The 25,844-nt window shown below is 38.5% G+C and overlaps 3 protein-coding genes across 8 annotated transcripts in view; 1 reads left to right on the forward strand and 2 right to left on the reverse strand.

Annotated features, from left to right (window-relative positions):
• Positions 1-5,602, reverse strand: emp3a (epithelial membrane protein 3a). Its single transcript, XM_026932469.3, has 5 exons — positions 5,501-5,602; positions 4,104-4,192; positions 3,601-3,703; positions 3,349-3,489; positions 1-1,476 (listed from the first exon to the last, which is right to left on the reverse strand). The coding sequence occupies exons 2-5, from the start codon at positions 4,179-4,181 to the stop codon at positions 1,289-1,291; spliced, it is 510 nt and encodes a 169-aa protein (XP_026788270.1). The 5' UTR covers positions 4,182-4,192; positions 5,501-5,602; the 3' UTR covers positions 1-1,288.
• Positions 3,412-18,630, forward strand: si:dkey-264d12.5 (trichohyalin). 4 transcript variants are annotated; one of them, XM_026932462.3, is made up of 20 exons: positions 3,412-3,540; positions 8,794-8,967; positions 9,333-9,453; positions 9,538-9,737; positions 9,843-9,926; positions 10,177-10,339; positions 10,420-10,491; positions 10,908-11,023; positions 11,113-11,187; positions 11,276-11,316; positions 11,418-11,634; positions 12,398-12,493; positions 12,578-12,628; positions 12,762-12,853; positions 13,475-13,616; positions 13,708-13,844; positions 13,960-14,134; positions 15,253-15,311; positions 15,941-16,098; positions 18,490-18,630. In XM_026932462.3, exons 2-19 carry the CDS (start codon positions 8,794-8,796, stop codon positions 16,077-16,079), a joined length of 2,154 nt encoding a protein of 717 aa, XP_026788263.3. In that variant the 5' UTR covers positions 3,412-3,540; the 3' UTR covers positions 16,080-16,098; positions 18,490-18,630. The 4 variants fall into 4 exon arrangements, with proteins under 4 accessions (XP_026788263.3, XP_026788262.3, XP_026788264.3 ...); XM_026932461.3 differs by lacking the exon at positions 3,412-3,540 and adding an exon at positions 5,732-7,331; XM_026932463.3 differs by lacking the exon at positions 3,412-3,540 and adding an exon at positions 5,735-7,331 and having other exon boundaries at positions 13,960-14,077.
• znf362a (zinc finger protein 362a) overlaps positions 16,687-25,844 on the reverse strand; it is a 14,288-nt gene continuing 5,130 nt past the window's right edge. For all 3 annotated transcript variants that reach the window (XM_026932464.3, XM_026932465.3, XM_053226973.1), the window contains exons 4-9: positions 24,352-24,477; positions 23,195-23,537; positions 22,704-22,928; positions 20,645-20,723; positions 19,649-19,807; positions 16,687-18,877 (exon numbers count right to left, since the gene is read on the reverse strand). In XM_026932464.3, coding sequence (XP_026788265.1) covers positions 18,767-18,877; positions 19,649-19,807; positions 20,645-20,723; positions 22,704-22,928; positions 23,195-23,537; positions 24,352-24,477 — 1,043 coding nt within the window. In that variant the 3' untranslated portion in view covers positions 16,687-18,766. The remainder of the gene's footprint in view (positions 18,878-19,648; positions 19,808-20,644; positions 20,724-22,703; positions 22,929-23,194; positions 23,538-24,351; positions 24,478-25,844) is intronic.

A 25,844-nucleotide genomic window follows, 5' to 3' on the forward strand; every position in this document is an offset into this window, starting at 1 on the left:
TGTCATTTATACCATTTAATGTGTTAGGTTTTACAGATGTCCCTATATCACATGTAACAAAAATGTTCATATAGTTTATGCTTTTAGATCCTTTAATAATAGCATATTGTATAGTATACTCTATATAAAAATATTTCAAGAAAGAAAATTGACAGTATGAAAAGAAATAAAAGTGCAAGTGTACAATTAATGAACACTTCTCTTATTAAAAGTAATACTGTAACAATTAATACATGTATTAATATATTAATAAAAATGACATTCAAAAACATGCCACAAAGCTCTATATTGTATATTGCCAATTTTTAAACACTTTCATGCATTTCAGTCCAGTTACAACAACAACAACAACAACAATAATAATAAAGTTCAGGTAATACTTCTGCAATGATTTTGATATTCCAGTGTGCATAAATGTGCACCAAACGTAAATGTAAATATTTTGTGAGAATAATACGTCTGCTGCCATTTCTATTTTTGGTCATAATACTTATAATAATAAAATATTTTTAAAAAATTATTTCAAATGATCAAATCACAGAGAGCCAATAAGAAACTTCAGCCTGGTCAATAGCGCCATCTATGGGAAGATGGTAAACTGTGTGACTTTTTAAAACAATATTCTTAAAGAAATTCACCATTTTTATTTTTATTTTTTTAAATGGAACAGTAATTTGGGCCGAATGGAAGCTACAGGATCCGGGATGAGGAGCAAATGCACTCTGAGTGTACTGAGTGTTGATTTTTTGTTTGCCTAAAGCAAAATTTAACCTCTGACTAAGCTTAATTAATATTTGGTTATGAAAATCCTTTAGGTTAATGATGAGAATTCTGGCTCTTTTTAGTGAGTCTGATCATTTGATTCACATCTGACTCACTAATAAGAGTCGACTCTTTCGGCTCTCAAACGGCTCGTTGCCTTTATTATTATTTTTTTGATTTATATTTATTTATTTATTTATTAATTAGCTGTGCAATGTTTGACATTTTGACCAGTGATTGTCCTTCTTTGCCTAGATATGACTAATCCTACTCTACTTTTTACTTAACCAAATATTGCATAATATTACACGTCTCCATCATTCACACTAACAAACAGGTCAGATGTTGAAAAATTGTTTTCATGGAAGCATTTTGATTAACATACACTGGCATTGCCTACATCTACAGAACAACAACAACAACAACAACAAAAAACTAAAGCTCGTACATGCGAGTCGACTCTCAAAGTTCACCTAAAAGAGTCGATTCAAAGAACCGACTCGTTCCCAAGAGACATATCATTCCTTCAGGCTACAGTGTGTGTTTTCTTGCGCAGGTGGACGTAGAGAACCCCACTGCTGAGCAGCAGGGGGACACACACCCAGGCCAGGATGAAGCAGTAGCCGAAATGGCCTTTACTCAGCTCCCGAGGATCCTGTAGGATCTCTTTTCTTTGGAAAGTGTAGATCAGGACTGCTGCAAACGTCGCCAGACCTGACAGGGACAAGAACGTGGGAGAAAATGTGCTTAAAATGGGATTTGGTTTGATTACTGAAAGAATAAAAAACCCAAGAGGACATCTGTTATTGCCAAACGTATTGTTCACAGCATAACAAACACAAAAGCAATGCATTAATTAAGCATTGTTAATGCAGGAAATTAACTACGTGGGGATTTTTAATTTTTCTTGTATATTTTGGGGGGGAGGTGGATGTGTGTGCCTCTCCAAAATAAGACTTTCTCTCCCTAAAGTAAAATAAAAACACAAAGAGTCCCTTAAAGTTAATTTCCTACGTATTTCTAGTAAATACTAAACACATTTCCGTATAAATATGTCAGAAAGACATGTCACGTGTGCGTAAACACCCCTACAAAGGACCATACCATGTATTATTAGTTTCAGTTGCTTCACTCATTTAAATATCTATGCTAATTTTTCTTGCTAGCTAGTTGGGTCGTTTGCTAGGTATAATATGCGTTCTAATGCAGTATTCGAGAAAAATCTTGGACCTTTGTCTTTAAAAAAAAAATGTAGTTAATAGTTTTTTAAAACTAACGTCAAAATTAATTTGTTTCCACAGACGTGTTGGAAGGAAAGAAATCATACTTTCAAACACCCCTACAACGGACCATACCATTATACATTAATTCATTGTCAACAGAAACCTGTTAGTATCTGGGAATTAGAAAGATAGCTTAGTCTTGTAATATAAATATAACTATGTTAGCTGTACTGTGAATTAATTTCACACCAGTTGATTCATGAAATATTAATTGCATTAATATACGGCTGGTTAATTTAGTTTGCTAGCTAGCTAATCACCCCTACAAAGGACTGTACCATCTCTTAATTAAGCAGATTGCCTGAAGCTGATTCTCGTGCTCATTCATTGTGAACAGAAAACTGTAAGTATATATCAAAACGTTTTGCAAATTATGTATTCAAATTAGTCATGTAACTTGGAAGGAGGATGCCAGCTATGTTGTGAATTTAGTTACACTTCAGGCGACTTCTGCAGTTGTGTAAAGTGTTGAATATACATATGATGCTAATTTGTTTTGCTAGGTAAGTTAAATATATGAGTCAAGACTCATACTTGAATTAATGATATTCAGACTTTCACTTTAAATTCTGCATATTCTGTTATGTACGTAGGCTATGTAAATAATTGTTTATTCGGTATTAAATAACGTCATTCAAACTACAACACTGCTACTACAGATTTGGTTTTGGGAACGAGTCGACTCTTTTATGCGAGTCGGCTCTCAACATTCGCCTAAAAGATCCGACTCCAGATGAAGTCTTGAGTTTATGAAATTCAGACTTTGACCCAGTTTTATTAGTTACTTCTATATATTGTCTTATTTTAAAACGCGTAGATAATCATTTCTTTAGTATTAAATAACAGTGTAATTCAAACTACAGTACTACTAGTGATGTGTCGTTTGCGAGACAACGAGTCGACTCTTCGCAACTTTTAAATGGATTTTTTTTTTATATATATATTTTGTTAATCAGCAGTTAGATATGATACAGTATTAGTCATATTTAGGCAAAGAAGAAGTGTCACTGGGCATAAAATGGCAAATTGTGTGGTTTAGGAAAAAAATGGCAGTGAGCCATTTGGGAGCCGAAAGAGTCGACTCTTATTGATGAACGGAACCAAATGATCCGACTCACTGAAAAGAACCGGATTTCCCATTTGTTTTATCTATGACATGACTGTCAGCCTTGAAACTACAGAGACTTTGATCCAGAATTCTTCATATGCAGTTTGTTTAAGCATGAAGAAACAATTATTTAAATAATCATTATTCAGCATAAAATATATAAGAGAATTAATTATTACATATATTTTTTTTTACCTGCTAAGATCTGGGAAAGCCCACTGAAGTAGAAGAGGCCCCTCCTCGACGTGGTGAAGAGCTGGCAAATGAACACGATGAAGGAGATGGAGGAGAAGATCACAGATAGGACCATGAGCGCCTGCACCGACTGCAACCAATCTGCGACAGCGGATACACGTGAGACCTCCGTCACCCACAGACAAGCAGACAGTAAGAGAAATTATCATTCACTTCTGTTCGTATCTACTCAGAGAGCATGAGTGTATGTACCGTTCCCAGAAGCAGAGGCGCACATCAAGGTGTCCGTGGTGTTGTCATAGATGCACTTGTGCCAAAGATCCGCTCGCTCCACGTTTTCCCACGTCCACCAGGACTGTAATGTTGTGAAGGATCATGAGATTAATAAATTTGATATAATCTGCACGTGTCTCATGATCTCATGTGCAGGTTTTCAGCTATCGGGTGGCAATCAGTGGGCAGACAAGACAACGTTAAGTAGTGGTATCATCTAAACATTTTTAGGACAAGATTGCATTGACCCCATGAGGGATCACCTGAGATATGGACAGAGTCACAGGAGATGTTTCCCAACAGAAAATCTCCATTCTTTAGATTCTGCAGCATTTACACTCATAAAACAGAGCACTACTTACTATTCCTCCATATTCACTGTAACCAATGAGAACAGATGTTCTACTGACTCTACTAACGACTCTACAGACGTTCTACTAAATAATGTTGAAAATATTTTCTCAGAGCAGAAATGATCGTACCTTCTCCATAGTGGCGATGAACACCATGGCCAGCGTGACCAAATGCAGAAGCGTCACGAACATCAACAAGAAGGCCATCGTAACTGGTTCTGTGAAATCCAGTAGGCAAAAAAAACTAAATAAAATAAAAAGCCACTGAGCATTTTCTTTCTCCATCTAACTTCTCTCTCTGATCCTCTCCCCTCTGGGAGAAGAGCGAGTCCACCCTCATGTTCCTCTACATATCTATCACGAATCATCTCTGCACCAGCCGAATAGGATCTTGGCCCGTGAGAGTTTAACTGTCTGAAGGAGCATGCCTTTAGGAGCGCCGTGTAAACACTGGTGTGTGTTCTCACTGCTTTGATCTTCAGTTAAACCCATACATACAAGCATGCATTATGTCAATTATCCACTTTTGCTGTAGGGTTTTGAGGCAACTTAAATCTGCACACGTGTCTGTGAAGTCATTTCCCAGTTTCAGATCCTCTTCTTTGTTTTCTGTCTTTCTTTTTTTTTGGCACAACTCAGCATTTTATCATGTACATGTGAAAGTAAATGAACAGCTCACGCACTGGTTCCACTGTGATCATGTCTAAATAAAAATCTCACTTCCCTAGTTACAGTGGTTAGATACAAAACACTGTAGAGAAGACTACAGACTCAAGAAGCTTGTACACAAAGAACGTAGTTCATTTGCATTCTGCAGAAGTTTAAATGTTTAAATTTAGCCTGAGCTCTGCAGAGTATATGAGCGTATTCGTGACAGAGAGCCTATTCAGAGCCTCACTCGGCCTTGCTTTAATAAACGGGCTGAAAAGTGGCTCGTGACAGTTTAACGCTGTGTTCGAATGCGCGCATACACACACAAAACCATCATATGACATATGTTACATAATCCTTAATGATATGGGGTATTTGTTATTCCTTTATTTTTTTAATTTATTTATTTATTTTTGCAGGAGCAGGAAGTAAGTATCCCTAAGCGCTCATTTATTCGCTCCTGTTTGGATACCTGGCACAGACTCCAGTCTTCCCGTTTCTGTGACACTCCTCTCAACTCTGTGTTTTTTGTCATGCAGTTTGGAAAACAGAACAATCCCTACGTAGAGAGCTTTTAAACCTGGCAAAATCAGTGTTGCTATGCCAAAAACATTCGCTATAATAAAGATGATGAAACATAATATAGATTAAAAATTGTGATCGACTGACATAAATAACGTCAGCTGTAATCTCCTCTAATTACATCACCACCTATACACATGGATGTTCCTGATGTCTAAGAAGCTTTCAAAAACAGACTTGTTAAAGTTCAAAACGAGGTGAAAACTTGCTTAGAAGTTCTCTAAACATTCCCTAGACAATCCAAGCTGTTAAAAAATCTGAACTCCTCAAAATGAGAATCAATTTGACTTTACCTTGTGAAGCTCAAGAAACAAGAAGTCTTCAAACTGTATCCCTCTTTTCCTCGCCTCGCCTTTCCTCTCCTGGTCATCTCACTCTCCCTTTCCCTCCCTCCCTCACACACACACACACACACACACTCTCTCTCTCCCCCTCCCTCTTTCTCCACCCCCTTCTTACTCACTCTATCCGCTCCCCTTTTTTTCAAGGGGGGAAAAAAACCAAGAGATGTTAGAGGAATGTAGGCCTGGTTTGTAAAGGGAAGTTCTTGCCACCCATTTCCTCCACAGCCCAACTGACTGCCTTTCACTACAAATCTTTTTTTGGTTCTGGGATTTTGCGAACTAAAAATGGGTCAGAATGATGACCGCCCCAAAACCAGAATCAGAACGAGGCACATTTTACAGTCCTGTAACATCTGCTGCTCATGAAGTGAACTCTACGTCTGTGTCTGGAGATATATATATATATTATATACACACATATATCTATGTATGAGGAGTGGGGTGATGATACACAGTGTTTTGGAAAAGTTTGGTAACTAAGTTTTGCCATCAGTTCCTTCTTTCAATTCTGAAAATGCAGCCATGCATCTAAATATAACCTGCTCCATTTCCAAGCACTGTTTCATTCATTCATTCATCTTGATGACGCGAAATTGCCGCAATTAGCCTCCTTATATCTGTCCTATCTCTTCCTGCTGGAGGAAATGCAGACCACCAACGCAACAAAGGAGCAGCCATAAATTCACACTCAGCAATCTTAGTCTATTAGTTCCTCTCAAAAGATAAAAAGACAGTTTTATTTGCATCAGATTGAAATGCCTTCATCGCAGAGAGCTAAAGATGGAGTAAATAAGGACGCAATCACTTCTTGTTTGCTGTCATAGCAAAATAAACAGCAATGGGGTGGTTTCTTGTGTTTTATTCCATTTATACAATGGCATATAAGAATGATGTCATACTTTTTATCCATTTATAATTGCATTTAATAGTGGAGTCAGTTCCTGTTCTCACTTACGTTACAGAAGCTATAAACAGTCGTTCCCTTAAGATTTGGCTGTAAGTGGAGGTGTTCCAACTTTGTTAGATATTACAGACACAGACATGGTGTGTGTATGTTCAGTCCTTTAGCAAGTATTAGTTGCAGGGGTGCATGATTTTGAAAGAAATAATCATTCTGAAAGCTGAAATAAAAACTTGCATTGCTCAAGAAATAGGATTTTTTGTGTGTTTGGAGGGAAGAAATTGTTAAAGGCCAGTAAACAGCGCCCCCAAGCTGCAGATATAATGCACTGCGTGTGTTATTCAGTGAAGAATGGCAACAATTCTGGACTGAAGTGTAAAGTATATTTACATACATGCGATTGCAAAGGAACAATTGTAACACTTATGATATAAAATCTTTATGCTTGGCACACACAGGGCTGCAGATTGGCCTAGCTAAGCTCCTAAAAGCCAGCAGAACCAGCTGTAAAGATTTCTTTTCTCCTTCCGCTTGTCCTTTCAGGGAGTGTTTTTCAGTCCCTCTCCCTGCACACACACACACACACACACACACACACACACATGGAGGACACACACTGCTTTCCTGACTCTCATTTCTCATTGATTAGTAGCGGGATGAAGGCTGTAAAGCTCGGTTGCTTGGCAACGCCGTGATTTTTTTACATGGATGATTTGTAAAGTTTACAGCTCATACTGACGGCGAGAAACTGCGACTTTTACTCAAGCCGCTTTTACTCTTTTATTTCCGGAGAGTTAGTGATTTAATATCGTTTCCTCCTCATAGTGCAGGTCGTGTACGAGTTATCTGGTGCTGGCGGTGAACATGAAACCAGAAGAGGTAAACTTTTTTATTTTTAAAACACTTTTTCGCTAAAGTGAAAGACGAAGGTTCTGATGATTTAAAGTTTTAGCTCAGGGTTTTAAATGAACTGCTTTATACTAATATTCAGTACAAACTCATTATATTCAGTACAAACTCATTATATTCAGTATAAACTCACTATATTCAGTATAAACTCACTATATTCAGTATAAACTCACTATATTCAGTATAAACTCACTATATTCATTACAAACTCAGTGTATTCAAAACTATGAGTAATTGTAATGAGTTTGGTCACAACACGTAGTGCTTTTAACAGCCTAGTGAACTTTAACTAATGTTTATTTCATCCATGAGTAAAAAATGTTACAAAAATAAACTAATACAAGATTCATAAGTGAGCTTGAGTGCTGAATTCTTATTTACACCCAGGAGTTTACTGTAAATTAATTTATGCTAATATATTCAGACTTGGTCCTTTAGTAAGGATGGAACAATCCAGTGATTTGGATAAACCGGTTTAAAAGGCAACGATCATAAACTGTTTTTGAAAAAGGACAAAAAAAAAAAGTGTGTGAAAATATTTTTAAACTTGTGTAGATACTTTACTAGTCTAGCAAGGTCTGATGCTTTTTAAATAGTCCTTCTCTACATCATAACACTATTGCTGAATGAATTAATGGTAGGTCTACTCCAGATTCTGAACAAATTAGCCACATGTTGAGGAGAAACTGCTAAATCGAATCATGTAGCATCATAGCAGATTCAGTGGCATCATCAAATATCCAGTTGTTGCCTAAAAATCCAAATCGCATCGTATCTTGTGGAATCCTAAGGTTTATATGCCTAATTCTTAGATGTCAGTTATGGCTTTAATAATCATTAGTTAACATAGTAGTTAATCATCAGTTAGTAAGCCAACATGTTACTGTAACGTTTTAATAATGCTAAAGGTCATGGTTTGTTATAACGTTAGTTAAGGGAACTTTAATGTAAAATATTTCCCGCTGTGGTCAGTTTACACATCGTTGAATATCGATGCTTGTTCTAAACTGAAAGTATGTCGTATGTATGTATGTACGCCATGTAGATTACCTTACAGGACACCTGATATACATCAAGTCATCTTTATTGTCGTGTGTGTTTAGGAAACAGAGTGTAAGTGCATCAACGTATAGCACAACAACATAAGACGACAGTTACACGTGTGAGCAGTGTATCTTTTAGTTACATTGAGCGGTTCAGTGACGTGAGGTAGGGAAAGCCAGCATCCCTTAACCATTCAGACTTGTTCATGTGTTTACAAAGACACAAGAAGTGAATCTATGGCTGCATCCCAGTCTGCATACCAGTGTACTAAATATTAAACTTGCTGTTGCAGTGACTGAATACTTATTTCATAGTGGCCTGGATGGCTGTAGGACTGTGCTGATGTATTGTGGAGTGTAACTCATTCTGCACCGTCGGTCTCCTTTAGATGTTAGAGATGGAGACGCGACTGCAGCAGGAGGGTCTGTGTTCGGAGGTCTCGTCTGACTCGGAGCGACTGGACCGTCTGTGGCGTCTCTTTGTCAAGAAGGAGAACAGTGTGAGGATGCTCACGCGGGAACTTGAGGAACTGCGAGCTAAACACGCCGCTGAAATCGACATGGTAAGTCCTGAGTAATCGAGTGATGAGTTAGCCTAACGCAGAGCTAGAAAATCTCGTGCTGCATTGAGAATACCATAAAGCTAAAACCATGATGGGGGAAGGTTAGTACTTTTGATACTTTTGACAACAAAACATATTCTCCATCTTTCATAAATCTCAGTGATATGATTAAAATTGTCATATATTATATACATATAACAGATTGGATTTCTGTTGTTTCCCAAACATTTCTCAAACATTTTGAGCATATATACAAAGGCTGTAATGCTGTGTGTGTGTGTGTGTGTGGCTGTGTGTGTGTGTGGCTGTGTGTGTGTGTGTGTGTGTGTGTGTGTGTGTGTGTGTGTGTGATCATGCCCTCACAGGTTCAGCTGTACATCCAGAACATCCGAAGTCTCTCCAAGACACGGGACTCGATGGCACTGGAGCTCGAGCGGGAAAACGAAACGCTTCATTCCAACCTGACGGAGCTCAATCTGCAGCAAGGTTTGTTCTCTTTACAGCATATAACAGAATGACCTTATTATACTGTTCCAGTAAATTCTCTTCTGCTACCGTTTGTGTACACAGAGGCTCAGAAGAGTGAGATAGCGGAGATGTTGGTGCAGGAGGGCCTGGCTGAGATCATGACCAGCAGCCTGAGCGAGCAGGTGGCGTACCTCCTCGCAGACCGAGCTGCTCTCATGGAAAAGATTCAAGCCCTGGAAGATGGGGACTCGAAGACCCTAAACGTAAAGTGCACTCAGAGACAAAGAGCTCCTGATGAAAATGTGAGATTACTCAGAAATGTGTGCTATTTTATTATTTGGGTTTTAAAGCAATGTGACATTAAAACATTCTGGCCCTGAGAACCTCCAAACTATATTCTCCACTAGGTGGCACCACTGCAAGCTCAGAGCCCTTGGAAGAGGTTGCTTGGTTTCAGGAAGGCTGCACAGGCCAAGCAGGGGTTTACACATGTATGTCCCATTTAGAGAAAATGTTTGCATGTCAGTCATCCTCTGCGCTCTTCTACGGAATGACTTTATTAACTTTCCTCACTGCTTTTCCTGCTTTAACAACACTCACTTGCACAGCATGCGTATCAGCATAGAGGACCAGGAAGAATGTTCACTTCCTTTGACGTTCACAAGCCAAAACAATATGCATGCATCGCTCAAGGACGATCTACGTGTGGTCCGATTAAGACTTGCTCTGTCGCCGTGGTAGAATGATAACCAAGCCAATGAGGACAATACGTCTAAAGCCAGAGAGCGGAGTTTGCTGGAGAGGGACCTGGACGAGGCCTCCACCAGGCTGAACCTGGCTCACAAGGAGATCCGGCGCCTCACTGATGAGCTCGAGTCGGCTCACCTGACCAAGCGTACCTACGGTTAGAGCTTCAGAGATATTCTAGTGTATTCGTGTGTGTTTTTCTGATATACTGAGAAGAATATTATATTTTTCTTTCAGAGTCAGAGCTCCATGGCGCGCAGGTGGAAGCTGAGCAGCTTAGGCGTGAGGTGGAGAAGCTGAAACGCTGTGGTAACACAACATCCTCACACAGCTCTTGTGCTCTTATGATTTATACGGACCTGACAATCTTAACTCGTTTTGCATAGAAGTTTTGCATTTAAACATCACGGCAATGAGTTATCAGTGGAAAATACGCAAAAAGCTGTCTTCCCTAATAAAAGTGGCAGATGAGCAAGTCGACCTGCGAAACCCCGCCTTAATTATTTCACCAGTCATCAGCAGCTTAATTAATTTATCAGAAGCAGCTTGGTCTTGACTTTATCGTTGCTGTAATGAGCAAGATGTTGCAGTTTCTTATACTTCAAGGCTTCAGAGCATTTTGCAGCACAATCATTTCCTCTTTATGGTTGTCAGGTTTGTTTTATATTCATAATATACATTTAAAAAAAAAAAATCTTGTAAATCTTGTCCTGTTTTGTCCTCAGATTTGGCTGAGGTTCAGGCGATAAAGGAGATGAAGGAGGTCCTGGATGCGGAGGTCCGTCATCTGAGGGACAGTGTTCACACCATGCATGCAGAACGTGCACAACTCCTAGAGCTGGTATAAAATCATTTATACATAGAGTTTTTTATGTGAAGAACACGTTAGCATTGTTATATTCACCACATTAAAAAATTTTTAATCATCAGATTGATAGAAACTTTAAGGAGTTGGACAGTGAGGATGAGGACTTTATCCGTGCTTTGACCCGGAAACTGACGCCGGTAAACAAACATGTCTCCTTGTTCTCTTAGTCCTGGCAATCCTGGATCATGTTTGAAAAGTCTTGTTTCATTTTTTTCCCCGTGTCAGACCCGTCGCACTCGCAAGAAACAAAAGGACGCCCATAAAAGGTACCATTTCAAGTGTCGTCATTATTAGCAACAATTATTATTATTATTTTTTTTGGTCAAGCGGACATCCTGAGTCAGTTTGAGACGTTCTGCTTTTCCAGGTGCCCAGAGGAGCTAGACGAAGGGCTCAGCAGCCTGCAGGAGCTAAATCAGGTTGTCGTGAAGCTCCAGGCCGATCTCGAGCAGGAGACGGAGCTGAGAAATAAGGTCGAGGAGGAGGAGTGCAATGATGAGAGGAGGAGGAAGGAGGCAGAACAGCAGACTCTGGAGCATCAGGACAAAGACCACAACGCCAAAGTGCAGCATCTTCAGCAAAAGGTGAGGGCTGAGTCAGAAACCATAAACATCTCGTGCAGTCCTCATGTAACAGAGGGGTGGAAGGAACCAAAATGATCAAAATGGATTCAGACTCACACATTTTATATTTATATCTGATCCAGAGAAATGGGGTGCACCTGAGCGTAAATTTCACAGAAGTGTCACAGAAAAGGGGCTGAATACTTAAGTCAGTGTGAGATTTCAGTTTTTTTCTTTTTAATAAGTTTGCAGAGTTATCACAAATGTGGAAAAATGAAAGGGACTGAATACTTTCTGAATTGAATGCACTGTAATTTTGTTGTTTAAAGATGAGCCATGTGAATCTTTTATCACCATCACTTCATTCATTATGATAAAAAGATTTACATTTATTTGGGAAATGTCACTAAAACGGTGATGTGATAATGATTATCATTTTTATTGTGTTGTTTGTCACCTTTTGCTTCATTATCACTTGGTGTGGGACATTGCTGTTATTTCTGCCTTATTTGTCTTGTGTGGGTCATTTTTGTCACTTCTGCCTCATTTAATGATTGGCCTGGGTCATTTTTGTGATTAGTGATTAGTAATTTGTGTTATGCATGCACAGACAGAGCTGCTGGAAAAGTTAGATCAGGTGAATGATGCTAACGCTCAGAGAAAGCGTAGGGAGCGTGAGCAGCATCTGCAGCTGGCAGGCTGAGTATATCAGAAGCTGATCGCATGTGCGCGTCGTTCTTCGCGTTTTAAACTAATTTTTTAAACATCTCTGTGATGTTCGTAGCTGGTGGCTCTACACGCACAACTGGAACAGCTAAAATCTGTACTCACTGAGGAGCAGCGACGGGACCTGGCCATGAAGGTGCAGAATAACACGCAGGTGAGAAACATCTTCAGTTAGAAGAGCAGATTTCTCACAAGAGCATAGTTTCTGAGCAAACCTCAGCTCTTTTCTTCTCTGCAGAGCGCCCAGGACGTCCTCAAGACCACGCTCCAGGAGCAAGAGAACCTGAAGGTATCTAACATGGCTTGTGGAAGCCATGTAAAATCCACATGGACTGTAGAGCGTCTGGAGAAGTAAGCTGTTTTAATGACCTCAGAGTGTGTGTGTGTGTGTGTGTGTGTGTGTGTGTGTATGCTTTTTCCAGCTCAGACAGGACGCTGAGAGGCTGGAGGAGTTCTGTGAGAGACTCCAGACTGAGCTGCAGCAGGTCCACTGTAACCTTCATGTACACGTCAGGTATAACACACACACACACACACACCCCTACCCCTCAGGCATGACCGTCAGCATGAGCTCCAGCTTTTTCATAGACAACTCGAACATGAGCTGTCAGGATTTCTGAGAGAATTTTGTCATTTGTTCAGAGTCTCTGAGACGACTTTCAAAAACACCTACAAGCTTCACTAACGCTAACCTGACAGGATTTCTGAGAGGGTTTTTACGTTACATTGAAAAATGTAAGAGAAGTCATGTTTATAATTGTTTGTAATCTTAACTGCTAATGCTATCCTGCTAGCTAACATGAGCTAATCAGGCAGGATTTCTGAGAGGAAATTTTCAGCATCTTCACTGCTAACGCTGATTTGAGTTAACCTGACGAGTTGTGAGAGGGTTTTTAAGTTACATTCGTACATGTTCATCTTCTTCACTACAAACATCCAACATGAGCTGACCTAAAACCTGACAGGATTAGTGAACGTATTTGTAAACATAAATCGCTGAAACCTCTCTTTGAGTGTGATGTGATATGATAAAAACTACGATTCCTCAGGAAAGTCAGTCTCAGAATCTATAAACCTGCCATCCTACCTTTTTGTTTTCTTTTAAATAGAAAATGTCCTACCTTTTTTTAAATAGAAAATATGATGAGCTGAAGGTGCGCCACCGAGAAAAACTTGCAGAAGCTAAACAGGTGTATCTCCGAGAGATGACGTGGCGTGATCAGAAGATGAAGGAGCAGGAGAGAGAGCTGGACATCCTCACAAAGCGACTTAAGAAGGCAAATTGATGGTTGATGATTAAGATGATGGTGAGACTAGAAGAGGGGGTACGTCATTATCATTATAAATGAGAGTTAACGTTTCTCACAGGAGAGTGAGATGGTGAAAATGGTGACGGCTGAGAACGAAGCTCTGCTTCAGACCAAGAAGACGCTGCTGTGTCAGCTGAACGAAGCAGAAGAGAACCGAAAAAACGCAGCAGCCAAAATCTCTGCTCTGCAGCGAAGGTAACGAATATCCATCAGATCATCTTGTACTTTTGAAATAATCATAAATCGGATGAAACTGCACAGGCGGCTATGTTTTAACTTGTATTTGTGTTTGTTTTGTTTGTTATTTCAGGGTCGATTTCCTGGAGAAGGACAGCATGCAGCAGTGGGAGATGAACATGGAGAAGTCCACGCAGATCGCCAAGCTCGAGAGACGGCTGTGGGACGTGGAATCTCTAAAAAGCACTCGGGTAGACATTCGAATGGCGCTAATAGGAGAAACTGTAGAAGGTTTTCACGTCATACACGTAAGGTTACAGTTTCACAGTCAGTCACGGAGTGTGATTGGACGCTTACCTCACTATTGCCTTTTTCTTTCTTTAGCGATTAAACTACATTTCTGTATTATTGTCTCCTTCTTTTTTTCCCCCATCAGATTGCGACTCCCCAGAACAATTTCAAACACGAGGAAATACTAAGATATTACTAAACCAAATAACGCTCCATTTTTAGCTAAGCTGCACTAGCTAATGCTAGTTAGACTTTATTTCTGTTTGGCTCAGCGAGCTGCCATTCCTTACAGTCAACATCATAAATACTTCACAGCATAAGAGATTTTACGGAAAAGTCATTTTCAAAAATAAGAAAAGAACAATTAGTGGATTTGATCTTTTTGCTTACCTTTTGTTTCTGTATATTATATAAGCTATACAATTATATAAAGACCACCAGCTTGGGTGTTTAAATGATCAATTAATACCATGATTTTTTAATTTTTTTTATACTAGTGATACTTTTGGCTACTTCGTGTAATTATGTGGACACCTGACCATCACACCCATATGTATATACTGAACATCTCATTCCAGATTTATTCCCTCTGTGTTTGCTGTTATAATAAGCTCCACTCTTGTGCGAAGTCTTTCCACTAGATGTTGGAGCGTGGCTGTGGGGATTTGTGTTCATTCAGCTATAAGAGCATTAGTGAGGTCAGGCGCTGATGTTGGGATGTCGAGGAGGTCTGGGGTTCAGTCGGTGCTCCAGTTCATCCCAAAGGTGTTCAGTGGGGTTGAGGTCAGGGCTCTGTGCAGGACACTCGAGTTCTTCCACTCCAACCTTCACACACCATGTCTTTAGGAAGCTCGCTTTGTGCACAGGGGCATTGTCATGCTGGAACAGAGTTTGAGCCTCTTAGTTCCAGTGAAGGGAAACTGTAATGCTACAGCACACAGAGACGTTCTATACAATTGTGTGCTTTAGACTTTGTAGCAAAAGTTTGAGGAAGAACCTCATATGGGTGTGATGGTCAGGGGTGCACATACTTTTGGCTGTATAGTGTATACAGTTTTTATATTGTGAGTGATGTTGGAGCTTGTTGTGTTTAGTGTGAAGGTTTCTCCAACACTGTAATTCCTCTTTTGTACAGTACCTGCAGAAACATGATGGGAGTCGCATCCTGGAGGACAGAAAGGAAGCAGGTTTGAGGTAAAACTACATCGAGTCAACTCCAGAATTATTGGCACCCTTTGAGAATGGGGAAAATGATGGTTTTAAAACATTTTTTACAACTGGAGAATCTGCTAACATTTAAAATATTAAAGTAAAAAAAATTCTTAATGTAACTTTGTTTTCTGACATCTTCAGGACAGAGGCGTTTATGCTTTGAGGTTTCTCAGTAACATGACCAAGTACACCTCACTGCAGAACAAAAAGTCCAGGCTGGATGAGTGTGTGTAATGTGGTGTTTCATGTGTGTAATTGTCAGAATAATGTTTATAGGAGTTTGATCCGATTTGGACTTTTGTTTCTGCAGCAAGGACTATCTCAACAAGACAAGCTGCGTTTTTTAATGTCTCATTAGCATCTTATGAACTTGTTTGTAAATAAATAAATGATGAGTGTTTGGCAGACTGCTGTGGTATAACAGGAATAAAACGCTTGGTGACATGCTGTTACAGGAAAATAATCCACTGCAGCATGGTAACAGTAACTCTGCTTCTTCACACAACCCTGTTGTTGATTGTTTTCCTGTAACAGCATGACACAGAGTGTTTGATTCCTTAATTATTACACTAAACACTACGTCTGATAAGAAATTTTCTCTTTGTCCACAGTGAAAGTGGATTTGAAACGTCCATCATCTCAAAGACGAGAGACGAACTTGCGGAGAAACTCGGACTCTCTGCGTCTCCGAGTTCGAGCAGTGGTTCAGAGATGGGCTACATGAACATCTTTACACACAACCTGGCGTGACGCAAAGGCGGCGTTAACGGTAAAAAGCACTTTATTTATTCCATTATCAAGATTAAAATTGCTCGTAGTGTGTGTGTTTTTTTTTTTTTATATATAAGGGTGATGTTTACAAAGTCAATAAGCTATATCTATCTCACTGCTGCTATTTATAGGTAAAGTATACTTTATCAGATACATGATAAAAAAAATTGTGCCGTTTCAGGAAGTGAAAGTACGCTACATTATTCTAGCCAAGATAGAGAAATATTTTCTCATATACCACAATGTGGTTAAATGCTCGAATCTGATTGGTCAGAAGGTGTAGGTTATTTTCGTACACCACCACAGCTAGGAAAGTAGTTCCAGCTTTACCATGAAAGACAGGTTTATATTAATGCGCTCTTTCTAATATGTTTTCGTTTCTATAGCAACAGCTCGTACACAGGGACTTGTACAAGCGGACGCTCCATGTAATCTAAGACTAATAAACAGATTTATAAAACGTCGTGATGTTTAACAAAAAGAGTCACCACGTCACTGATTATACGTTCTACTTTAAGGAGACATTTATGTGAAATGTTTTGTTACTCCTTTGTTAGTACGTATCAAACACAACGAAACACAAACCTTCAATGCAGATTTTTCAGATTTATTTTTCTTATAAGTCCATTCTAAGTCTCGACTTTGCATATTATAGCAGCCAAGACAAACTTTTCAGAGTACCACAATGCAAGACAAATAAAAAAAAAATTTGTAATAACTATTTTTTTTAATATAAAGGGGTTAACACAAGTATTTTATAGTTTATTTACAGAATAATCATGCTAGGAAATTTAAGAAAAAAAAAAAAGAAAAAAAGGCATACAGTACTGAGTACAATGAGAACACCAATATGGTAGACGTGGATAAGATAAACAATTAGTGATAAAATATTTAAGGCTTGACTGTATAGAAAATAATATAATGGTAATTATTAATACTTAGACGTGATAATACGTGGAAGGGATGAAACCAGACGCACTTTAAACATAAACGTATGTACACACACACGAGACGCGACACGGTTACATGAACTGTTAGAGTACTGTGCAAAAGTTTTAGCCCACCTGAGCAAAATGTGTTTAAAGCTATTTATCTGGGACAGATTATTTTAGTTGTGGTTTAAAACGGGGGAAAAAAAAAAGTACGAGTGTTTGTGTGACGTACATTAAAGTCGTTCTATAGTTAGTTTTTGCTATAAACTTTCATACAGCTTCAGTGATATTTACATCATGGGCTGGACGATGAACGATTTTAAACCGTAAATTTTTCTAAGTGCCAGGTTTAACTTTATATATATATATAAAAAAAAAAAAAAAAAAACATTTTCTGATCTCGGCTTGAATTATATATAATATTTTTATTACATAAAATGCCTTTTAAGATGCAGTGTGTGAACCTGAAGTGGGTTTAGCCTCTTTTCAAGACATAGTTAACCATCTAATAATACGTCAATGTTTTATTATTTTTAAATAAATGATACTAATATAAATTATAATTAGTTACAACTATAGCTGGAGGGCCTTGAAAAGAAATGCTTCTGGCCATCACACATAAGATCAAGGATAATTTAGTACTACTGTTTACTGATTGGTCAGAAGGTGTTGCGTGACGAGACTGATGTAAAGCTCCTGTTCCACAACGTTAAATAACAACTCAATAAAATCTACGACGAAGAGACGCTGGTGAGGGAACGGAGCTTTACAGCTGCTATGACGTAAGTCAGAACTTGTTTCGCAGCCCTTCCACAACGTTAAAATGTGTGGTGTAAGAGGAATAAAACACTCTGGAGCTTGCAGTTACGAGAAAGTATAAAACTCGACTCTACCCGCACCCGCCCCGAGTCCTGTAGTGTTTTCGTGTCCAGATAAAGAGCTGAGCTGAGACTTTTGCACAGTACTGTAGAAAGGCAGACACTGCAGCGGAGCCTGAAATCTGACGTCATGATTATTTAACTTTATACACCAGCGGCAGTGGGATCGAGTGATTATGTACACCGAAGTCGACAGACCAGCATCTTTTTTTTTTTTTTGTCATTACTGTGTGTTTTTTGGCACGTCATTTTATTCACTTAACTCTATGACCTTTCGAAAGATGTGTTGCTTAATAATAATCAATGCAAAAAAAAAAAAAAAGTATTTAAAAAAGGAATGACTAGTTCAGTCTAAACCAGAAGATAGAAAATTTTCAGAAAACGATGTTGGACTTGGTCCGTGCTCTAAAAGGTCTCAGCATACGAGTTTATAACCACTGGATGTAAACAAGACAGTTTTTTAACTGCATAACATCTAATGTCCAAAAAAAAAAAAAATTTAGCTGCCAAGTACTATAGCCTTTTTACTGTCCAACAATTAGACTGAATATTTTTTCTGTTTTTGTTTTTTTTTTTTAGCCACAAGGCCTCAAAGTGCTGCAACAACGGTCTTTGGATGTCCCTACTATTTCCTCACCCCACTCTCTCTAAAACTCCATGCTGAGGTAGAGAGAGTGAGCGATAGTGCGAATAAAAAAAACGACTAAAACGACAACTCCTTCAGCGCGAGGTGTTGCGAACGCAGTCTAACACGTTTTAGAACGTATTCCCAGAAACCACGGAATGATGAAGTGAACGAACGGACGCACCACCAGGACGAGGTGATCCGAGGAGGACGAGGGGGAACTGACCGGCTTCAGATGAGCGAGATGCGGATGCTTGGAGAGTCGTTCCGGGGCGGCGAGTGCTGAGTCACCAGGTGCTCCACTACTGTGTGTTTAGACATGTGCTTCATCAGATAGGTCTCCTGCGATGGGAGGAAACAGAGAGAGGAATCCTGCGTCACTTCACGTGTCACATTCATTCAGTAATCACGAAAATCCTGTAAATTCAGAAAAACGTTGGTCTCCTAATCGTGCGTGTAAGACCACTAACGTAAACCTCGACTTGCTCAACTTCAAATCGTATAATCTGCAAGGATTACTGCACGTTTACATCTGGAATATACTGCGGAGGTTAAATTGGTTATTTTTATTACGTTTACGGCGTTTAGCAGACGTCCTTATCCAGAGCGACTTGTAGAAGAGCTTTAGCATTTCGATCAAAAACACATCCTCGTGATAGTTCACTAGGTCAGGGACTAAGTGTAGTTGTTTTATATTATTGGCATTAATTAAAGAATATACACTCACTGTTCACTTTATTAGGAACACCTGTACATTCATGCAGTTATCTAATGAGCCAATCATGCAGCTACAGGTCAAGAGCTTCAGTTGATGGTCACATTAAACATCAGAATGGGGAAAAAGTGTGATCTGTGACTTTAACCGTGGCATGGTTGTTGGTACTAGATTGGCTGGTTTGAGTATTTCACACACAACAGTCTCTAGAGTTTACATAGAATGGTGTGTAAAACATCTTGTGTGTGTGTGGAGGGTCTGCAGGCCTCGAAGAGAGAGAGAGCAGAGAATAATCGTGTACACACTCACACACTATTTGCACTAAGGACTACGTATCAGTAACTCGCTGTACATCACTGGACCCTGTAAGTGATAAAAGTTGTAGTTGCGGTACTTACGGAGGTGTAGGCTCGGCCACACATGCTGCAGCAGTACGCCTTGGCGTTCTTGATGGCGTGAGCGGCTAAGTGGATCTGCAGAGAGGCGGAGTCGGAGTAGGCGCGGTAGCAGTTGGAGCACTTGTAAGGCTTGTCTTTATTGTGTGACCTCTGGTGAGACTGCAAGACGATCGAGCAACATGACCATTAAATGTTAAACAATGATTTAAAAAAAAAAAAAAAAAAAAAAGCTTAAAATTTTCACCTTAGCATTTAACTAGCTTTTTATTAGTTGTCTTATTTTTATATTATTTTAATGCTTGTACTTGGATTCTATTTTTATGTCATTTTATTTATTTTCTTCTTTCTGTCAATGCTATTATTTATTTCATTATTGTTATTGGCCTGTTGTACTATTTTATTTTTGACTACATTTGTTTTTTTTTTTTTTTAACCTAACATTGTAAAGTACATTGAGCTGCAAATTTAATGTATTAAAAGGTGCTTTTTAAATATGTGTATTATTGCTTTTGTTGATATTATTATTATTATGTAAATTCTTCATGAACAATTGCATCAATGGATCATTTAAATAATTTACATACTCAAGCTTGAGACTAAAATTGGACGGGATGATAATGTTTGTTAGAACCGTACAATCCAATATCACAGCTTTTTACTTCATTATGACGTTGTGGCCGTGAAAATATTAGACTGTTCAAGAATAAGTGGCAAAAATAAATAAATATTTTTAAATAGCTTAACAAATAATGTTTCTTAATGAAACAAAGGAGGAATAATTTTCCCTCGTCATTTCTACAAACCTTAAAAGGGTATGTTTTAGAGACTTTATCACAATTTAAATGCTATAAATATCATTTCCAAATTGTGGTGAATACACACAGCTCAGACTAACACTACCAGCGTGCACACTGTAGTCACTCTAACACTCGAGTATAAATCTAAAACAGTACACACCCGCCGTTAAACCCCAGCCGCTGCCTCCCGGGGGCTTACCTGCAGATTGGAGAGCTGTGTGAAGGCTTTATCACAGCCTGGCTGGATACATTTATACGGCCGATCGCCTGTGTGGATTCTGCAGAGGTGTTCAGAGAAATGACGTAAACAAGGTTTCTATTACAGATTCTTGCATTTTAACAGCTTCAGGACCAGAATTTCCAGGAAAAGGGGCAGGTTTGGTCTTGAAATGACTTTATTAAAGGTCTCTAAAGGAGGTTTAACTAAGAGCCTTTCGTAAAAGGAAATCAGTGGCTGCGTCAGAAACAGAAGGTATCTTAAACATGGACGATATTACAAAAACCTTCCTATCACAATAAACGAAGAGTTTAATTATTTCTACGATACGTGACATGCATCATTTAATAGCATTATGACACACTTAATATCTACAAATATAAAAATTATTTTTATTTTACAATTAATGTTAGATTTTCTTTTTTTATTTTTTAATGTTATTACTAGACTGCGACGCCCATGATATCAATATCTCGGGGGGGGAAAAAAAGTGTACTGCATTGCAATTAATATTATATCGACAAAAATAAATCAGCACTTGAAAGGAGAAAAAATAAAAACCCTAAGTTATGTGTTTTAAAAAAATGTATTAATATTACTGTTAATTTATTTACTATTTTTTAAGTCAGTGACATCAGGTCAGGTGCTTCCAGACTTTGTTAAAAGTTATCTTTTAAAATATTTAAAAATTTTTTTTAAAAAATACTATGAATCCCACGATATTCTGACAGTGTTTCAAAGTGTATAATTACAGAATTTTTTCATGAAATTCATGTAAATCGTATCTAAGGTAGGGGTTCTCAAACTTATTTATTTATTTATTTTACATTCAGGAAACCTTTTTAACTGTAAAAATAATTATTCACAGACCCCCTCAGTACAGAATTATTTTATAAAGAAACAATTTTTAAAAATTAGGCAGATAAAAACGATTCATTAAACGTTGGCATTAAACTCCGGCTGACGTTATCTATAGGTGTAATCTTTTTATAACGGAGGCTTGGGAGGGTTTTGGATTCCACCACTGTGTCAAAATTTTTAAAAAATCGCAGACCCCCTAGCTGTACGTCACGGACCTCGCTTCGAGAACCACGTCCCTTAGGAACCCGTCACATTGCTGCCTAAAGCAGTGGTTCTCAACGTGGGGTCCAGAGACCCCCAGGGGTCTGTGAAGCATAACCAGGGGGTTAGATTATTTATTTATTTATTTATTTTATTTATTTATTTTTACAGTGCTGTAAATCACTCTTACTTATTTTACTATATTTTACTATATTGAGGGGCACCAAAGTCAACTCAGACCTAATATAATAGAATTAGAAAGCTCTACAGCTCCACAAAATATTATTTTAACCAATGTTCATAAAATAAATCCATACTGAGAAGGTCTGAGGACTTTATTTTACTGTTAAAGGGGGTTCCTGGCTACAGAAAGTTTGAGAACTACTGGCCTAAAGATCACAAACTCTTGAAGTCGATCAAACGGAGCATAACAGCACAAATGTTCTGTGACTACATTGGGCAATTTTAAATAAATAAATTTTATTGCTGTTGTATCTTATTTGCTCACAAATTTCAGTTAATTCTCCTTCTGATGGTTCACGACACCATTTTTTAATAAACTATCTGACACACAGGATTATAAGCTGCCTCAAAACATTTGATTTGGACACGATTCGATGACTCAGATTACCGCCTGAGTACAATCGTTTTTTTTTTCTTTCCTTTTTTCCCCCCAGAAGGACAAATGACAAAGCCTTTTGTGTTCTAGCTTTCACTTTTTAAAAAATAAATAAATAGATGAAGTGTAGGAAAGGACTAGCTTGTGAGATTTGCATTGAGCATTTTTGTTTTTGTTTAACAGTGGAGTTTGCACTTAATAATTTGCATTGTAATGTATTCAGTTCAGTTCAAGTCCATGTCACTGTGAGCAAGATAAGGGTGGAGCTTTGGGCAGCAAAAATAAAATTAAATGACTAAATTGCCAGTAAAAATAAATAACGTGTATATATATATATATATGCCTGCAGATTGATCTCACCTGGTGTGCTGCTGTAGGTGTGAGAGTTGGCGGAAGGATTTCTCGCAGTACGAGCAGTGATAAGGCTTCACCCCCAGGTGGATGCGTAAATGCTGCGCCAGGTACGAGGCGTTGGCGAACGACTTGGTGCAGTGAGGACATTTGTGCGGCTTGGCCTCCGTGTGTGACTTGGAGTGAATCTGCATGTCTGACTTGGAGAAGAAAGTCAGCGGACACACTTTACACCTGGGGGAAAACCAAACACACACACGCAGTCGCAAGTTAAAGCTCATGCAAAGCACCAGCGTCTGGTGTCAGTTTTCCGTCACACATCACTACACATGAAAATAGGGAAAGTGTGTAGTGATGGACATGATCAGCAAACTACTTTAAACTCTTTAGTGGAGTTTAATGCTACTTTAAACTCCACACCCAGAACAGAGCTGGGGTGCCAATACTTAATCCTTTCCAGATTTTTTATTACTAATATTATTATTATTTTATTTTTTAACCTGTATGATTTGCCCTCTTTGGCCGTGATTGTTACAGACGACTGGTCGGCTCCTGAAGCCAGGATGGGGTAGGGTACAACCAGCAGAGGACCGGACGTGTTTTCTGCTTTGATCTTCTTGCGGCCTCGTCCTCCGCTTTTCGGGGGCGGTCCCAGCAGTCCTGCCAGCCCGCCGCTGTTTTTGAGTGGCTCCGCCCCGACGGCGCTGGCCAACCCTGAGAGGAGGTTTGCGGAAGCCACTGATCCCTGGCGTGCGTGGATGCTGCTGCTGGAGGAAGTGGGCGTGGCCGGGGTCACAGCCTCCGACGTGTTCTGGTTGCCGGTACGAGACGACAGCGCTATACCTGACGATCAGAAAGAGCCATACGATACCTTTAACACTTAAATAATAACTACAATAACAAGCAAAAACTGCTTAAAGGTGCAATCAGTGACTTTCACCCTGTAAAGCCACGCCCACGAAACACATTCACGCACACTCCACAGGCTAGAACGCCTTCCTAGTGTGAGAGGCGGAGCTTTCTGAATCGACATGCAATTAAAGACACGCCCTCATCCTGATTGGTTGAATGTGGTCACTTTTTTTTTTTTTTTTTTAACAATTCAATTTTTTAACAACAATTCTAATTAGTGTTGTTAGTGATTAAAACTATCGTTAATAATTTAGTCATCTATATTATAAAATTTTACACCTTTCGGTCTTCTATTAGGCTGATTTTAATGGAAAAACGAATTTATCTGTTTCATTTGTCACGATTTTAAATCCTACACAAGGGGGCGCAGCGTAATTAAGAACAAAATGCAGCATTGATTTAGATGAAATGAAAGGAATAATGGTGAGACATTAAAACACAAGAGACAGAGAATAAGGTTCAAAGATGACGCTATGTCATGCAGTGGATTTTTACATTTTATCTACTATATAAAGATATACATGAGGGGAAAACCTGTGTTTTGTATTTTCTGTTATTGACTTTGCGTTTGTCAATGACTCATCAATAACTAACTGTTTGTAAATGTTAGCAATAGTCACTTAATGAATTTCCTTCAATTTCTCAACCCTGGTTCTGTTTAAAAATCCCTGCAATAACCAGCTCAATCCAACTGGTAATAATACAGAAGCGTGCTGCACACTGCTGAATCAGTAAGTGCTGTTACCTGACAGATGGTTCGCTCTGGACGGCTGGTCTATGATCTGTCGTAAATGCCAGTCTTCCCACAGTCCTCTCGCTTTTAAAGCCGCCTTATCGTCCAGGTTCAAGTTCACGTCACCGAGAATGCGTCCTGGGAGAAACGTGAAGGAAAAACAAGTCAGTTTGCAAGAAGGGTTTGTTATAGTGACTTCCCTAAACCTCTTTAGGGTTGTGAGTGTGTTGTTGCACTTCGGGGCTTGTTTCTTAATTCTGCTTCTTTAAAACCACCGAACTTGCGACCAACTAAATTAAGATTAAATGTATATTTGGTGTTAATAGTCAGAGTCGCCGGTGTTACAGGATTTCACGGTTAGTCCCACTGTATGATCGGACGGTTAGGTTAAATACTGACAAAGAGATTTTATGGAAAAGTTATTCTCAGAAAGCACAATTACAGAATTTGATACTGTGGTTTCTTTTTGGTTTTTGTTATATATACACAAGCATGTGCAAAGAATCTGCATTAAACATTTATTTTCATTCTTGTGTTTGTTTTTAAGAAGTTGATTAATACCGTGAAGTTGTGATTTTCTTTTTTAAACTAAGTTATCATATTACAAAAACATGAAAATGTCCAACTCTAATTTAAGCAGCTCAAGTCTTAGGTGCACTTTTTTTTTTTTTTTTTTTTTAAAGATGTACAGTTTGTTGCTATGTACAATTCCTCACTGCTTTATTTACTAAATAAATGAAAAATAAAACGAGACAAGTATGCAAATATAAACAAATAACATAGAAATCACTATCAGCATCAAACAGATGCATAGATAAAATATTAAAACGTTAATAATTGACTTCCTGTACATATTTGCGACACACATATGATACATACATCTGTTCCTTATACATGCAATTAGCAAGCTAGCAAATTCATACAAACAACGTTCTAAATAACTTGTCACTCATCATATAACTCATAAATGCTACTAAAATGCGAGTGTCGATGAATTAAATATGCGATTTAAAACACAAAAAGGTTAATAACTTACTCCTGGTGTGTATTTTTGTATAACATATATTACTTCCGGTCGCATCCTGAGAGCTGCGCGCGACTCTCCATTCAAAATGAACGACTTCCGGTCTGTCGTCGTTCGCCGGAAATAGTGAAAAGGCGGCAAACTGATTTTTTTGGCGACATTTAATTGTTGGTCAGAATGTTTAGACAGAGTTGTTTTAACAACATTATTGAGGGAAATTAATGTTTATTATACTTGTTAATTTAAAAAATATATATAAAAAATATATATATATTACCAGTAAATTGTATTTCAGTCCAGGAATTGTTAGCATGTTAGGCTATGGTGGCAATATTTAGCCACCCAGAATTATTCTTATGGGTATTTATTTATATAATGCTACTTTAGGTGTATCTAATCCAAACAGACGATATGTAGATTAGATTACATATCTGAATCAGAGCAGAACTGCCATATTTGTACATCCCTATCTTCAACAATA

Source organism: Pangasianodon hypophthalmus, chromosome 20, assembly GCF_027358585.1.
Source record: "Pangasianodon hypophthalmus isolate fPanHyp1 chromosome 20, fPanHyp1.pri, whole genome shotgun sequence".
NCBI classification, from domain to species: Eukaryota; Metazoa; Chordata; class Actinopteri; order Siluriformes; family Pangasiidae; genus Pangasianodon; species Pangasianodon hypophthalmus.